The sequence below is a fragment of the Sabethes cyaneus genome, chromosome 3 (genome assembly GCF_943734655.1).
Source record: "Sabethes cyaneus chromosome 3, idSabCyanKW18_F2, whole genome shotgun sequence".
NCBI classification, from domain to species: domain Eukaryota; kingdom Metazoa; phylum Arthropoda; class Insecta; order Diptera; family Culicidae; genus Sabethes; species Sabethes cyaneus.
The window spans coordinates 93,583,764-93,600,797 of NC_071355.1; the positions used below are offsets into that span (position 1 = coordinate 93,583,764).

A 17,034-nucleotide genomic window follows, 5' to 3' on the forward strand; every position below is an offset into this window, starting at 1 on the left:
GCATTCAGAACACTGGCATTTTAGTACTTTAGCCAACTTTGATCCAGACCACTATAGATTTTCAAAGTTTTTGTACAAGATTTTCTCACGTTGCATTGTCGAGTTCCATTCTGTACTGCTCCCCAATGTTGTGGGCTATTTGAAGAAATTTGCACCACTTGTTCTTTATAACATGTAAACAAAGTTATGCCAAATGGTTACAGTGCCTACCACAAGAGGTATGCCGGTTAAGCCCGTGGTGAGTCCAGATTTACTTTTAGTCAGACTTTATAGGTAATCGTTTCTGTATGCTTTGAAGATAAATAATTGTACCGGTGTTCCAGCCATCTGTGAAATGCAAATTCTTACCAATAGGTACGTTTGGTTTTTGTATACTATGATCTGTCACGTTAATATACAAAAACAAAGTATGATCCTCATTGGTATAGACATTAAGTTTGGTCTGGATCTACCAAAGGACTAGTTTGTAGGCAACATATTTGCACAATACGTAACGCCTGCGTAAGGTCAAATAATGTGCTTATTTATCTACTTTACTTACTAAATTTACTGAAATTTGCTTACTAAGCTATCTGGATCCCGCCACCATCATAACCAGCCATCAAATACGAGAGCTTTTTCTGTAAAATTGGATTGTTAAATTGCCTTTTTGCCATGTTATTCTTGCTGGTCAACTTTCCAAATATTTAACCGTGACTGAATTGTACATCTTTTGTATCGTATCTTTTATTACCTGGTGAACTGCTAAAATCCTACGAAGAGTTCAGAATCACTACAGGTAAAACTGTAAACTTTCCTTTCGGTATCCTTTCCATGAGCTCAATGCCGAATGCTGAACAAAGGTAATGATTTCAATTTCTTTGTAACTTTATACCCCTCTCCATTTCGGAGAAAAAAAACCGAAGGTTTCAGTATTTCGTCAGGATTTGAGAATTGAAAATCACTAGAATAAACAAACAATTCATTTGATGGCGAAAGGAAGCAACCGCTGCCTGCGCTGTTGAGAAGGAGGATGAAACAGAGTAAGAACCGGAAAATGTGATCGTCAGAAGGAACAATGAAGCTATGATTCAGCGCCTGCTATGTACATTGCAATGGCTGAGGATAAAAGGAAAGGAATGCCTTTCAGGACATAGTTTGGAATCCGTGGGAAAATGAAAGACAAACACGTCAAAATTATAACAAACGAAAGACATTCGTCGACCGAACTTACTACTTGCATGCACCGATTTTCGCTAAGCACGTTTACGTTTGTGTATGAAGAAAAATTCCATTAAGTTAAAATATCAACAAACTTTCGGCGCCATTTAGACTGCTCTACACAATTACGGGCAGCGTTTCCGATCGTCGCTTTGGGAGTGGCCTAATTTCAGTTCACTCCATTTGCTCTGTCAAAGAGATAATCAAACAAGTGCGTGAGCATAGTTTCCGCTGTGTATGTAGCTAAACCCAAAAGCATCCAGCGACCGGATGTGACTATGGCTTTTGTTCGATTCTGGCCGAAATCAGTAACTTTAGAATTTGTCACACCCACATTTGCTGTTCCGAAAGGTTAGGTACATACATCTCAACGCACAACAAATTGTAAACATGATGTACTCACTGAAGTGAATGAGCCTTTATGTTTATCGGTTTCTCTTATTGAGGTCGCGTTTTCAATTGTGTCTGCATTGCATCACGTCAAAATCATTTCGATAGAAATATCATCTGTTGCAATGTAGTTTCTTTTAAAAAGCTTCAATCACCTATCCCATTGGCCCATAATTTGCAGTCGTTACAATTACAATTTGAAATTACAGAAAAAAGAAACCTTACAACCGATTTCTGCTGATTGCCCGTCACGGCGACTTGCTAACGAACCTCTTGGAATAAGCCTCAGAGCAAACTTGAGCTACCCACCCTAGCCTGCTCACTAGAAAACAGTAGGTCGGGGACGCAGTAAAAGACGTTGAAATGTTCGTTTTCCTTGTCGGGTTTTCCGTGTGTTCCCGGGCTTTACGAAGAGCTCCTCGAACTCGGGGACCGTCTCTGCGAGAAGTGGCACGGCATATAACTTTACCCACCGCACTGTACTGCGTTGACCATAAATGCATTCCGTGCGCTACAAGAAGGGAAGCAAGCATACTCTCGGAGGAAGCACAAAAGGTAATAATAAGCACAAGAATGACGAAGTAACTCAAGATGGGAATCCAAAGTCAGGTAAAAATACAGGTTGATTTGGTATTCCAACCGTGTCTTATTTGCCTTCTTCCCTCTCTTTCCGTCAGTCGGTCGGTCGGTTGAACATCTACGACAAAGTGTCGGAGTGTTGCTTCTGTCTGCCGGTCTGTTCTTAATTTTATCGTATGTGTTCCTAGGTGCTAGGGTAGCTTAACTTTAAGATATTTACCGAGCTTTGGGTATTGCTATTTTTGGTCTTTGTGCAACCTAAGATAAATATGGGTTTTAAAACCCAGTTTTTTATGCAATTATTAAAAACAAATTTGTAAATGAAGTTCTAGGCTGATTAGTAAAAGCTTCATGCTGTAAAATTTTGAATTCCGCCATTCGTTGACGGTTCAAAAATAAACGAATTAAACTCCAGGCCTGAACCCTGATACCACCCTAGTGTACGTTAATGTGAATGTGCATGTATTTATAAAGCAACGTATGCGAGGTGTAAATTTTGCTGAAGAAAAAAAAATGGGTTTCTTTTTTGGCCTCTTCGTGGTCTGCGCCGCGCCGGTGTTCGAGAAAAAGAATGGCATTGAGGAATCCTCCCTCGCCACGGCGCGGGTCTAACGGCTGGCAGGCCCGGGCTGCTCGGTGGAAAATTTATATGTAGTTCATTATACAACTGTTTCATTCAACGATCAACCAGAGGCTTCTTTTTCTTTTATTTTCATACATAACGTATTCGAGAGTATGGCCCGGTGCCTGGTAGAATATTTATTGTTTGAATATTTTTTCTATGAGATCAGCCCGAAACAATTCATAAAAAAATCTGCATGATCCGTCGGTTTCTTTACATCCTCCGTACATTGTCCGCTACATTCAAGGATCTGTAGTTTAAATAAGTCAGTTCACGGGCGGTCTTACTACGCGTCATGTTTTAGGTAATTGTTTCGAAATGATTTGTATTATGACTGAGTGACAGCCAGACAGTTTGTTTAGTGTTCCAGCACAATACTCTTATTTTCAGCTCAATAGTGAATATTTGTGCAGCACAGTCCCTTTTTCGCGATATTCTTAGGTAATATTATAATTTATGTTTGTTTCCTGCAAAAGTAAATCAGATTTTATCCGAAAATTTTGATTTAAAATCTTCATTACGAGTTAACAGTAAGCAAAACTAAAGCAAAGCTATTTTCTAATTGTCTGAACAATTATTTAGATTTTTAAAACTCTTGCTTAATCATTGCAAAGTGCATAGTAGCTGCTTTTCCCGTAAAACAATTGCCACTGTCGACCACGAAGTTGTAATTACCAGAATAAATATTTTATTGAACATAGATCGATAATAAATAGAACAAAACACTGCTTGTGGGTTGTGTATGTGTCTCAGAACTGTATATCAATTCTATGAAGAAAGTAAAATCGAAATAAAAAAGTGCTTTGTTTTTCTTTACTCTTGTATACTACTTGACTTAAAAAACTAAAAAAAGTTATTTAATGTTTCTATGATTATTAATGATTATTAAACAATCTAGAGAACAACCGACCGTAAAAGATTATGCACTTGTACGGTTGAGGGGCTTAGGGCGTTCTCGTCAACAATGTTCCATAACTGTTTGCGGTCAATGGTATCATATGCAGCTTTGAATTCAATGAACAGTTGAACTTTTTACACGATCTGCCGCAGTATATAGATTTGGTCCTTCATTGACCGTTTTTCAACGAAGCGAGACTAACATTATTATTTTTCATTTAATTGGTTAGTCTTCCTAAGACATAACCTGATGAACAAAAACAATTCACTCGGTAGTGGGCTACCGGTCTCCAAATCCTTAGACATCGTGTACACTCCGCCATATCTCGTCCCCCCTGGCCTAACCATCTTGCTCCCTGCGTCCCTGGTCGTTTTGTTCCTACCGGAACTGAAACTAACACAATTTTTGCAGGGTAGTTATGCGGCATTCTTGCAACATGCCCTACCTGTCGTATCCGTCCAGCTTTAGCCACCTTTTGAATGCTGGGCTCGCCATAGAACTGTGCGAGTTCATGGTTTACCCTCATCCTCCATACTCCGTTTTCCTGTACGCCGCCGAAGATCATTCTTAGCAATCGTTCTTCGAAAACTCCGTGCACTCACAGGTCCTTCTCGAGCATTGTCCACGTTTCATGGTCATAGAGAACAACCAGCCTAATACGAGTCATGTATAGGGTACACTTTGCACCGGGGCTTATTCTGTTCGACTGCAATTCCTTGTAAGCACGACTTTCGCTGATAATACGCTTCCGAATCACACGACTAGTGCCATTGTCCGCCATTACCAGTGAACCAAGATAGATACACAACTGCCCAAGGAGCCTTGTTCGGCCTAGGTTCCGCCGGCTAGCAAGCACTTTATTTTAGACGTATTTACCTTTAAGCCAATCCTTTCTGCTTCTCGCTTTAGTCTGGTGTACTGTTCATCCATTGCGATATATGTTTTGCCAATAATATCCATGTCATCGGTAAAGCAGACTAATTGACTAGATTTGTTGAAGATCGTACCCTGCACGTTGATATCCGCTCGGTTCATAACTCCTTGTAGCGCTATGTTAAACTGCAGGTATGAGAGAACATCACCTTGCCGGAGCCCTCTGTGTGATTTGAATGAACTTGACAATCCACCCGAAATTTGAGCACAGCAATATGTATCATCCACCGAAGATTGAATCAGTTTAAAGTCATGGCCTTCTAAATTTCGCCTATTTGGGATTGGCACCTCTTCTCCGCTTGGCGCATCGTCGAAATTGCTTTCCCCGCCGCCATGGTCCTCCGCCTGGGCATCATTCAGGTGTTTATCAAAGTACTGCTTCTACCTTTCGGTCACCTCACGGTCGTCCGTCAGAATACTGCCATTTTTATGCCGATACATTTCGGCTTGTGGGACAAAGCTTTTGCGGGATCGATGCAACCACTCCAACTGCGCATACTCCTGCTCTTCCAGCTAGCGCTTTTGCTCATAGAAGATTTGGGTTCGCTGCATCTTCTTCTGCCTGTGTCTTTCCGCGTTCTGACGTGTAGCAATGCGCATCTTGGCTGCCGACGTGGCGATCTCCTTATCCATTACCCTCCTATATTCATCGTCAAACTAGTCATTCCACTAACTCCGTGCCACGTGCCCGCTAGAATTCGCCGCTACACTGCAAATGACTGTTTTGATGGTGTTCCAATAGTTCTCGAGAGCGTCCAGCTCGTCCTCTTGCGGCAGCACGGCTTCAAATAACTGCGCGTAGTTGTTACCAACATAGTTGCCGTAACATCTAGCTGCTTCTACTGCGCTACATTCAACCGGGGCTAGCGTCGGTACCGAATGTTGTTCAGAACAGAGTATTTCGGTCGCATCTTACCCATCATTCGATAGTGGACCGGGCAACATTAGCGCTTCGATAGGATCGGACGTCGATGATGTCTGAGAAGTGGGGGGCTCCGTAGCCGCAAGGTTACCGAGTCTGCTTTGACAAGCGAGTGGTCGTGGGTTCGAATCTTAGTAGAATCAAGCCATTCGATGTCAAGTGACTTTAGCATGGGTTTATTCTCAGGCCCCTCCATTTACCCTGCCTTCGTGCTGAATTCTGTATTTACCCTCTGAAGCCTCTTGACAGTACAAATGTCCCTCCTATAGTTAAGTGTACTGGTCAGAGGTACGAATGAGTCCTCGCCAGGGACAGCTATAATATGGGATAGTGCTGGCAGCGAGGAATAAGTGGGTAAAGTAGATCAAGCTTTGAAGCAAGGGTAAACCCCAATACACGCAAGCACGCATACAATTTAAAATAAGCATATCGCTCACTCAATAGCGATTATAGCAAAAAGAAATGCAGTGCAGGTCATACAGCAAACACCCGGGCGATATTACAATAGATCAACTATACTGGTCGCAGTAATGAGTCCACACATGGAAAAAAAATGTCTGAGAAGTGCATCCTATAGGAAGATGCTGGAAGAGCTACTCCGTACGGCCTTGAGGATGGCAAAATTTTAGGCCCATTGCGTTGGTCCGCGGGTGTATGCTAAATTCTCCAACCACCGGTTTGTATTCCTCCTCCTGGCCACCCTGAGCATTGAAATCCCCGATGACGATCTTGATGGTATGTTTTGGGCAGCTGTCGTATTCACGCTCGAACTGCACGTAGAATTCGTCCTTGTCGTCATCGGTACTTGTGAGGTGAGGTCTGTGACGTTGATAATGCTTATGTTGAAGAACCGGCCCTTGATTCAAAACCTACACATTCGAAATTTGGTTGACCACCACCTAATCATCCATTTCCACATCTCGTCCATCACTATGAAAGCTGTACCCAGCTCGTATGTGTTGCTGCAGCTTTGGTACTAGATATGTTTATCTCTGTATAAAGGGTGTCCCACATCAAATTGTATCACGGAAGAAACGCTGTAGAAAATTACCCATGTGTATTTTCTGTTGAAAATTTGGGTAGAAATAGTTTAGAGTCAGTTTTTCGCAAATTGGACAAAATGGCGTCACCCGAAAAGAGACGTCGCGAATTTATTTTGCGCAAGCGCCTGGAAAATTTTCAAATCTCTCATCATGGATGATGAGACTTACGTCAAGCTGGACTTCCGGCAGCTTCCGGGGCTACTGCACTTCACCGCCCAGCACAAGTTTGATGTTCTGGAGGAAGTAAAGGTGCAGAAACTTTCAATGTTTGCCAAGCAATACATAATCTGGCAAGCGATCAGCACAAGGATTGTCTACAGAAGCATCTGCTTCCTCTGTTGGAGCAACACGAGGGTCCTGCGAGCTTCTGGCCGGAACTAGCTTCGTGCAACTATTCAAAGGATGTCCTGGAGTGGTATGAAGCCAACGGGGTTACTTTCGAACCCAAGAACGTAAACTCCCCCAACACACCGGAACTAAGGCACAATGAAAAATACTAGCCTATTATAAAGCAGGCACTACGGAAGCATCCCAAGGAGCTCAAATCTGAGGAAGACATGAAGAAAAAGTGGGTTTCCATACAGAAGAAGCTGCAGCCAGATGTTGTACAAAACTTTTTGAGTTAAGCGTAAGGTGCGAGCATACCGTTATGATATTGAAGTTGAATGGAATAAATATACCTAAAGCTTACTAATGGGTTATATTTAACTGTTTGAAAAACACTCGAGTGCTCCCTTGTAAGATGAAAGATCGGTAGTTCCACGTCCTGAGTTTCCAATCTTTAGATCTTTTTTGTCGCATGAGTTTTTTCCGATTGTTCCAGTCCGAATTTCTTTGTTCACCGTTCATTGCTTGGTAGTTTTTGATGATGGCAGCTTGTAACGCCTGCGGCATCAACCCTCTGTCTCATCGCAGGACCGACGAGGCTCAAAAGAGCTCTCCTTTCCTGTCAGCATACGACCTTGGCTTCCACCGGAGTTGGTCACCCGATCACCACCAACGTTGCTCGTATCCCGGCTGGTATCGCGAGGAGCTAAGGATAGGAGTTGCTGAATAAGAAGCTATGAACCACTGTAGGATCTATTTTACGCACCGACCGAACGTTTTATTTAGCCGGTTACCATCCAGCCAGCCAGACTAATTTACTACTCAGTGTAAAAACTTCCCACAAATCTGTTGCCTGGAGACCATTCAGATGTTGGTCAAAGTGTTACTTCTTCCTATTGAGTTACCGCCCAATCGTCCCTTGAAGCACTACCATTGTCATTCCAACATATTATTGATCGTGCTATAAAATATATGCGAGATGCATTGTGTTTTTGGTAGAACTTAGGCCATTTTCTAAGAACAATAGAGCAGCTACAATTCTGTGTAGCCCTCCCTTATGCAGCGTTTTGTCACTCGGAAGATTTTGCCGCATCTACTTATGTATGAGTCTTTCCATGTTTTGACGAATGGAACCTTGCTCCTTTGTCGCCTCCGTAGCTCATTGATCCCCCTCCTAGAAGCATCGTTACAACAGTCGTTCCGCAAATTCCGTACCATCAGGTTTAGTATTTTATCTGCTAAGTTAGTAATAGCTGTTTTAACGGTATTCAAACGATCCTAGAGGCTTTGCCCAACTCATCTTCTTCAGGCAGTTTTATTTTGGGCGAATACGTGAAATTTTCGGCAGCGTCTGGATGCTTCATTACTTACTTACTTATTCAGCCGAGAGCTCTTGCCGTATCAAGAATTCCTCTCCATTGTACTCGGTCCTGGGCTACTCGTCGCCAATTCGTTGCGCGTCTCGGCTTCAACCTGGTCGGCTTCAACATGTTCGAGCCATCTAGCACGTTGAGCCCCTCTATTCCTGGTGCCGGTAGGGTTCTTGAAGAGAACGGATTTCATTGCACAGTCTTCCGGCATCCTTGCGACGTGGCCGGCCCACCGTAGTCTCCCAACTTTCGCCAGGTGTACGATGGGAATCTCTCCAAGCAGTGCCTGTAGCTCGTGATTCGTAAGTCTCCGCCACTCTCCGCTTTCTGTTTGTACTCCGCCAAAAATAGTCCGCAACACCTTTTGTTCCCCAGGGCAAGTGCAAGTTCCCAGACGTCAGTAACGAATATTGTTCACAATAGGCGCAATTTTGAGCGCATCTTAGACATTACCTGGGGGTAGTCCGAGTCAATGTAAGGTGGCAAGGTCGATTAGATTAGATTAGACCGTCGAGCTTTGAAATCCCCGATGACGATCTTGATGTCCTGCTTTGGTTAGTTGTCATGCTTCCGCAGCAACTGCTCGTAGAATTCATCCTTGTCAAGAAACGGCATCCGATTCGCAACCTGCATATTCGAGGACTGATTGGCCAGCACCCAATAACCCGTTTGCGCATTTGGCCCACCTACTTTGAAACTTGTGTCCAGCTCTGATAGATGATATGACCGTCCCTGTTGAGCTCTTCCCGAACACCTCCCTCAGCGCTACGTCGAACTTGCGGCCCTTTAATACATCGGAGAGCACACGATTTCTCCTATGGAAGTTGAAAGATCGGCATTTACAGGTCCCGAATTTACAATTCATAGTACGTTTTTGTCGCGTTGGTTTATTTCGATGGTTTGAATTTTCTGATTCTTCATCTATTGCGTATTAATAATTGGTGGTGGTGGCTTGCACGGTTTGCAGCATCAACCGTGGATGACCATCGTTGAGTTGCTTGATAAGAGGCTAAACACCACTGTTTGTGACACCTTCTATGCTTACAAATACCATTGATATGCATAATGCAAGCGTTGGGAAAAGTTTATATGTAAACATAAAAAATATTACAAGTTTTGATCTTCAATTCCAATTTTTTGGGTGCTCTATAGTTACATAGTAACACAATCTACTATTATTTATGCATTGTAACGAAAAAACATTTTTATGACTTTTCAAACAATTATATGCACACAGAAACATAAAATAAGTACCTGAACTTCGACCCCATGTAATATTGAATGTTTTGGCAGAATACTATTGCCATAAAAAGAGAAATCATTTGTTGTTAATTACAAAACGAAGGCTAATTAAAAATGCACATTTTCTATAATAACGGAAATACAATATATCCAATATCGAACCCATCGCAATCATATTAACCAAGTACTATTAAAATGTCATTCGAAATTATACATTATCCAACACATCGCACTGCAGCAGACACAACGGTATTACATACCTACAACCGAACGATATGACAACGACAGCATAAAACGCCCAGCTCGGCGCTCTGCTCTGCTGGTATTATTTATGTTTCGCGCGTAATTGAGATCTGTCGTAGATATTTGTTACTGTCGGTTGCAGCTCAACAGACTTATCAGCCATAGTACTAATAGTGCAAATCAGCAACCGTCTGCCTCCACCAGAAACAACACTTTTAACCCTACCCTGCACCGGCAATTACGTATACACAAACACTAGCTAGTACATATACAACTGTCGAGTGTAGCGCTCTATATTTGCATACGCAACAAAACTTTAGATGAAAAATGTAAATCATACCGTGGCGTTTGTTTTCCGCTGCAGTTAGTTACAGGAATGCAAGCAATTAACACCGCTCTTTTGTCCGTCGCTTCACCCGCAGGTCCCGCCGGCGGTCTGGCTCCAGCATCGTTGTGTTGGGAGGGGATGATACACTGAAACCTAGCCTGCCTATTGATGACTATCAGGAGGACTTCGAGATGTACAATATGATTTCAGCTAATCAAGATAATGGTGAGTGTCAACCTGTAATTTATCTACGTTCTACTTGCTGAGTGATGCTTTTATGTTCCATTTTAGGACCACATCGGGAGATGGCAGTTGATGTACCTGAATCATTCATAGCTCGCAACAAAACACCACCACGATACCCACCACCGCGCAGCACAACACAGGTAAATCATGTTTCCAATGCAATGCCACAAGTACCGAAACATGTAAACGGAGGTGTCTCCTTGGAGCTGGAACCTCTTGACGGCTATAGCGACAAAAATTCGTCATCGCTGGACAGTAGCAATGAGTTTTGTAAGAAAAATTCCAGCAAAGGACCGTCCTCGCTCGGTTCTGCCAGCGAATCGATCGGCTTCGACTCGATCAATTATCTGAAACACTCAAGAGGTTCACTCAGTACAAGGAGCTCCTCGTCGGGTGACCTCGGCCCACCCGAGTACGATATCGGTCCGCATCGCGAGCTTCCAGTAGACGTTCCGGATAGTTTTGTTGAAGTAATTAAGGCACCGCCCCGCTATCCACCGCCAAAATCATTGCTCTTAAAAGAAGTTGTCAAAAAGAAAGAATCATCCTCATCCGACGAATCTATCGATAAGACAAAACCGCAACCACAAGCACCAATGCGAAACGAGGTATTTTTTCATCATCCATGCATCATTATTATGTATTATTGTTTATTTATTTAGTTTTGTATTATTGTTTAGTTGTTTTCTTTCTTATTTATGTATTATTGTCGTTTTCCACTGTCACACGTCCCTTCGTATATTCTAGTATCCGTTGATTCTGTTATGTTAACATTTTGCTGAACACATTTCCGTAAACTTTCATCTACATCAAATTCGCCACATCGCCATTCTTTCCTTTATAAACGCCATTAGGTACACATTTATATTAGCAGTATTATTAGGCTACAGTTTACAGGTGTAATCATTACCTTCTCATAGTTTTCATCAAAAGATTTCATCTTCATATCGTAATTGTTTTCTTTTCACTGCCGCGTCAACACAATTTGACACCTACATTCCATCCGCTTTCGTCACTTCATGGGAATTAATGCAACACGCGGTGCTGCTGGCCTGCAGCCAAGATCAATGCATAGACTTCTTTCCGTAGAGTCTTGCCTTATTTAAATTGTAAAACGATATGTTTATACATATCAACGCTGTCAACCGTACAGAGTCTATACTATACATCTCAGTACAGTGTGGGTTGGTTGAAATATTTTCATTATTTTATACTGGGTAAATCAACTAGAAAACATTTTCAGCATTATATTTATCTTTCAGAAGATCAGATAAATTTATTTTTAATTATCATTTTTTGTTAGTGCACAAATTTGACACCCAAACTCTAGTTATTTTAATATTTTACTAAAGAAGAGGTAACGCTGTGCAAGTTTAGATCATTCGAAAATGGGGCATTTTCGAATACGTGTGTTTATTAACCATTCTTCCAACCAAAACACTATCTGAGGTTAAAACAAAGATAATTATGTAATATTCTACGACAAAAGTTATACTTACCATTCTTCGTTGTTTCGAAAAGAATTTTCTGTTGATCATCGCTCATCAATCAGCGCTCACCTTCTTCAACCATGTTCTTGGTCAACCGGTTCCATGAATTCCTCATCTGTCTATTGTCGCTGGTTTCTGCGCCCTTCATTTTCAGCTTTCGAGTACAATTTGCGGGTTCAGCTCTTTTACGATGAACTAGATTCCATTGTAGTTGTGCCATTGACCACGTCCTTGCTGTAATTGCAACTGACAGGGAATTAATGAAGAATACAATCCGTTTGTTGAGGCGTTCACTTTTGAATGCATACTTGCAAATTCATAATTCGTCACAAAAACACTGATTTTCTTGCCACAGCAACATAACTTTTTTTTATGCAAAACTAAATTTTTATCTGTCACAAAATTTACCACGAGCCGGAGCCTGTAGAATTTGACTCTCGGGATTTGGTTCTAATCGGTTTTAATCATAAGTTTCAACGTCGAGCAAGACACCTCCATCACGATTCCTCAGTGGTCGTTCAGCTTACGAACCCGGATTCTGGCCACTGTTTGTTGTTTGAGGTTTTGGTTGAGTAACATTTGTAGCCTTTCCAGAGTCAGATTTGCAGCACAGCGATGCGATGTATAGTGATGTTTGGGTCAGCCTTGAGTTCCCAAATGACCTTCAACCACAGTTAACACAATCAAGAATTTTACTATTGCCAGTTTTATACTGCAGCAAAAGTATTGCTCGCTATACTATTTAAAAACTGTTTACAAATAGCCTGATGTTTCACAGCGTCTTATATTGCATATAAGAACACTACAAACACTGCAATTGCCAAAATGCAGTGTCCGATTCGAAAAAATCATTTATTTGAATATCTCTAAACGCGGTAAAGTCATAAAAATACCTTATTATTTGCATAAAGAAGATTAGACCTAAGTTAGCGGAATCCCGACTTATTGACTTTTTATGGCTAGAAGATTCTATTTGGTTTACTGTCAACTGGTGTCGTATCCATAACAATAAGAAACAGCAGCGGATTTATAGATGCAGCCCTGTTTCGCAACAGCAGTGACCCTTATAAGGTTATACAAAACAGAATTATGCAACACCTACAATACGATGATGCCTCGTACTGAGCCTCAGTGAGACGGATTAGTTTGTCTGGAGCTCCTCTGTGCCTATGTGCGCCCCAGATGCTTTCGTAGTTGAGTCACTTGAAGGTTTTTTTAAGTCAACGAACACTAGCAGAAGAGAGTCATGAAATTCGTTGAACTACTTCAATATAATGCGGAGGATACAGAGGCCAAATTAGGCAAAGTCGCTATGAAAAAATGCGGAGGATTTGGACATGGTCCCCATATTATACTTACTTACTTACTGAATCAGTTTCAGGCCGTAGTTTCCTCTGCTGTACGAAGAAGTCGTCTCCATTCCACTCGGTCCATGGCCGCAATTCGCCAGCCACGTAGTCTGCGTAGGGTCCGCAGGTTTCCATTCCTTCCACTTGATCGATCCAACTTGCTCGCTGCGCGCCCCGCCCCGTCTCGTTCCAGTCAGATCGTTATTGAGAACTCCTTTAACCGGGCTGTCGTTCAACATCCTCACGGCGTGCCCAGCCCATCGCAAGCGACCTATTTTTGCGGTGTGAGCGATGGGTGGTTCCCTAAGCAGCTGATGCAATTCAAGGTTCGTTCACCTCCTCCACGTTCCGTCTTCCATCTGCACTCCGCCGTAGATGGTGCGCAACACCTTCCGTTCGAAAACACTAAGGGCGCGTTGGTCCTCCACGAGCATAGTCCATGCCTCATGGCCGTAAAGGACTACCGGTCTAATCAGCGTCTTGTAGACTTTTAACTATGTGCGGTGGCGAATTTTGTTCGATCGCAGCGTCCTACGGAGTCCAAAGTAGGCACGATTTCCTGCCATAATGTGTCTTTGTATTTCTCTGCTGGTGTCGTTGTCTGCGGTAACCAGTGAGCGCAGATACACGAACTCTTATACCACCTCGATGTCATCACCGTCTAAATGAATTCGGGGAAGGAGGTCAGCATTCATTTCTCTAGAACCTCTTCCTTTCATGTATTTTGTTTTCAATAAATTGGTCCATTCTGTTTGGTTTCAGCTTTCAGTCCGTTGTACGTTTCCGCCATCCGCTCAAAGGTACGTGTAATGATGTCAACGGCATCAGCGAAACCAAGAAGCTGGACGGACTCCGTGAATATCGTGCCACTCGTGTCTATCCCCGCTCTTCTTATCACATCCTCCAAAGCGATGTTGAACAGCAAACATGAAAGCCTTGCCGTAACGCTTTTCGAAATTCAACGGGACTCGAGACTGCTCCTGATACTCGAACAACACACATTACTCGTTTCATCGTCGCCTTGACCAATCGCCCAAATCCTTAGGCTTGCTGCCGCCGAACAATAGCGTCGAGATTTATCTGCAATGAAAAATATGGATGAATGTGGATTTTCTTGGATTCTTTGACCGATATGCCCTACATCTGGTGTGCCGGACAAGTCACGGCTTTCCATGTATTGTTTAATAGCTCATCAGGACTGCTGAGGACGGACCAACTCTAAGCTGAAATGTAGCTATACCTGACTCTCTGTTGGATTGCATACTTTTGATTACTGCTTCAATTTTATACAGTGAGGACAGTTTATAGTTCATGCGATTAATGCGACGAACTATAGGCACCTCTAGTATGGTCAGCTCTGTTCTTTAGAAGCATCTTAGGATTCATCCTGGCATCACTGATGCGTCAAGTAATGTCGTACAACAGGCGGATATCAGCTTTGATGGTGGCGTATCGCCTTTTTCGGTTAGTGAGTTATCCCAGGATCGCTTGTCCCGCTTACAAGCTTGTTTAACAGCCTTTTTAAATTGGGAGTAGCGTTAAAGGGCAGCTGTTTTAGCATCCCGCTTCATGCTCACTCAATATCGGCTTTTACGTCTTTCCGCTCGTCGATCATCCTTCAATTTTCATCAGACATCCACTCCCTTCGCCCGCTGCACACTTCACCAAGGGTTTGGTTACTGGTCGTTGTAAAAGCATTCTTGATGCTGGTCCATTGTTCTTCGACAGTTCCACCAGCTGGTAGCTTAGAGGTTTGAGACTCAAGTTGCTCGACGAACCCCCTTCTCACTTTATGATTCTTCAGTTGACGGACGTCGTGACAACATCCAACTTTCTCCTTCCATCGCTGAACATGCGCAAACGTGTTTCAGCGATCACAAAGCGATGGTCGGTACTTCAAGATAGGATTGGGCGATACCATATCGATACCCGCGATATCGATACTCGAAGGCCGATATTTCGATATATTTCATCAGGGGCTTGCGATGGATGCCATGCTTTTGTCGACCAACAGCTCAGCACTTGCGAAAAAGAAACAGCAAGTCACTGCATACCTTTCACTCAACAATGTTGGCAGCAAATTTATCTGTCAGGCGGGCGTTTTTTCTGCAATAGCGCCCTTCTTTAAGTCGACTGTCAAACACCGTTTGTTAAGATAGGGATAGCACCCCGTTGTATTTCATCGATACTTACGTCGTCGATATTATGCTAAATCGATAATTTCATCCCGATACTGTTTTGATAAAGCGGGATATGCAGCTTAAAAAATATAGGCTAAAACTAGGCCAGGAAATGCTCAAGAAAGCAATATTTTAAAGATTTTTTCGCGCGCTGTTTTCTTTTCAGGTATCTACTAAGCTTAATTCTCAAATTTACTTTATTGGAATTGACTCTTATGCAAAACCTTGAACAATGTCACTTACATGTTTAACGCTTATTGAACAGTAAGTGCATGCGATACGCGATTTTCAGCAATTCAGAACTGTCCAAAGAGCACAGAGAGTAGTATTGGGCGTTGACGGTATTAACAAAGACTTTCCAGCTTTTTACGCGCCATAATAGTGGTGAAAGTGGCAAAGGTGGGACAGAGATCGAGAAGAGCTAGAACCGGAAAGGAGCAAATCCCGGCAGAACTCTGCAGGAAATGTCAAGAACCGCCAGTAACAACACATCACTGGATGATTTCAGGGGTTTGGGAGAGGGCTGCCGGACGAGGGGATTGAGAGTGTAGTTTGTCCTATCTACAGAAAGGGCGATCGGATACATTCCTGTAATTATTGCAGTATTACGCTGGTCAAAGCCAACAACAGGGTGCTCTCCCAGATTTTGTTGCGTCATCTGCCCCAGTGGCAGGAAAGTTCGTAGGGTAATATCAGATGGGCTTTATGGAGGCCCGTGCTACTGCGGATTAAATTTTTACTCTTTGGCCGGTCATCCAGATGTGTCGGGAGTACAACCTATCATATTTTTGTGGATTCCGGGGCAGCATACGATTCAGTCGAACGCGAACAGCTCTGGCAAAATGTGCGGTTTTCCGTACACAGCGACGTGTCCGAAATAGAGCTGCACTGGAACGAGTGATATTGTGTTGCGTGCGTGTTTTGGGGGCACTCTCTTTGCTGTTTTTTATTGATTAATTTTTATGAATCCCTGTTTTTTGTGTAGCATTTCCTAATCCCAGAATGCCGCCACAGAACAGAAGTGGAAGTCCGAACGATTCGGCGATCAAAACTGGTAACAGCGTCTTTTTTGTTTTTATTTTTCTTTGGGAAGGTTTTCGCCTAGAAGCAAATAACAGCAATATAAGCAGAACGCTCGCTGCCAATCGCATAGCAGCTTTCACATGCTTTCGTGTGCATTCGTATGCGTTCGTGTGTTTTCGTGGAAAAAAGTGGCTCGCTACCGCCAGGTTCGCTAGTATTTGTAGAGGGTAGCATGTACGTGTTTGGATTTCTACCTCCACTTCTGTTCTGTGATGCCGCCTTAAATAGTATCGATAAATGTAACATCGATGCTTCACGAACGATATATCAACGGTATAGATAAAGCGGCGGATTTGATATTGATAATCAATTATCAATACTTTTGGGGAATTTTGCCCAATCCTACTTCAAGAAGGCTTCTCTCCACTTTCGTTTAATGCAGATGTGTTCAATTTCGATTTCTGTTTGGCCTTTGCGAGATACGTAAACATACGATACGTAACCTTACTAACAGTGCTTACAGAATGTACGCAACTTCGACACGACTTCACTTACATTCAGTTAAATACCCAGTCCTACTTCGGGTGGAAAAGGATTGCGCTTATACTCAAAGCAATAAAACTGGCGTCTCGTCGAATGCCGTTTGCGC

General features: G+C 42.7%; 1 protein-coding gene across 2 annotated transcripts in view; it reads left to right on the plus strand.

Annotated features, from left to right (window-relative positions):
• The window catches only part of LOC128743752 (protein PALS1), a 92,918-nt gene that overhangs the window by 42,538 nt on the left and 33,346 nt on the right, over positions 1-17,034 (plus strand). For both annotated transcript variants that reach the window (XM_053840413.1, XM_053840406.1), the window contains exons 2-3: positions 10,192-10,322; positions 10,389-10,483. In XM_053840413.1, coding sequence (XP_053696388.1) covers positions 10,289-10,322; positions 10,389-10,483 — 129 coding nt within the window. In that variant the 5' untranslated portion in view covers positions 10,192-10,288. The remainder of the gene's footprint in view (positions 1-10,191; positions 10,323-10,388; positions 10,484-17,034) is intronic.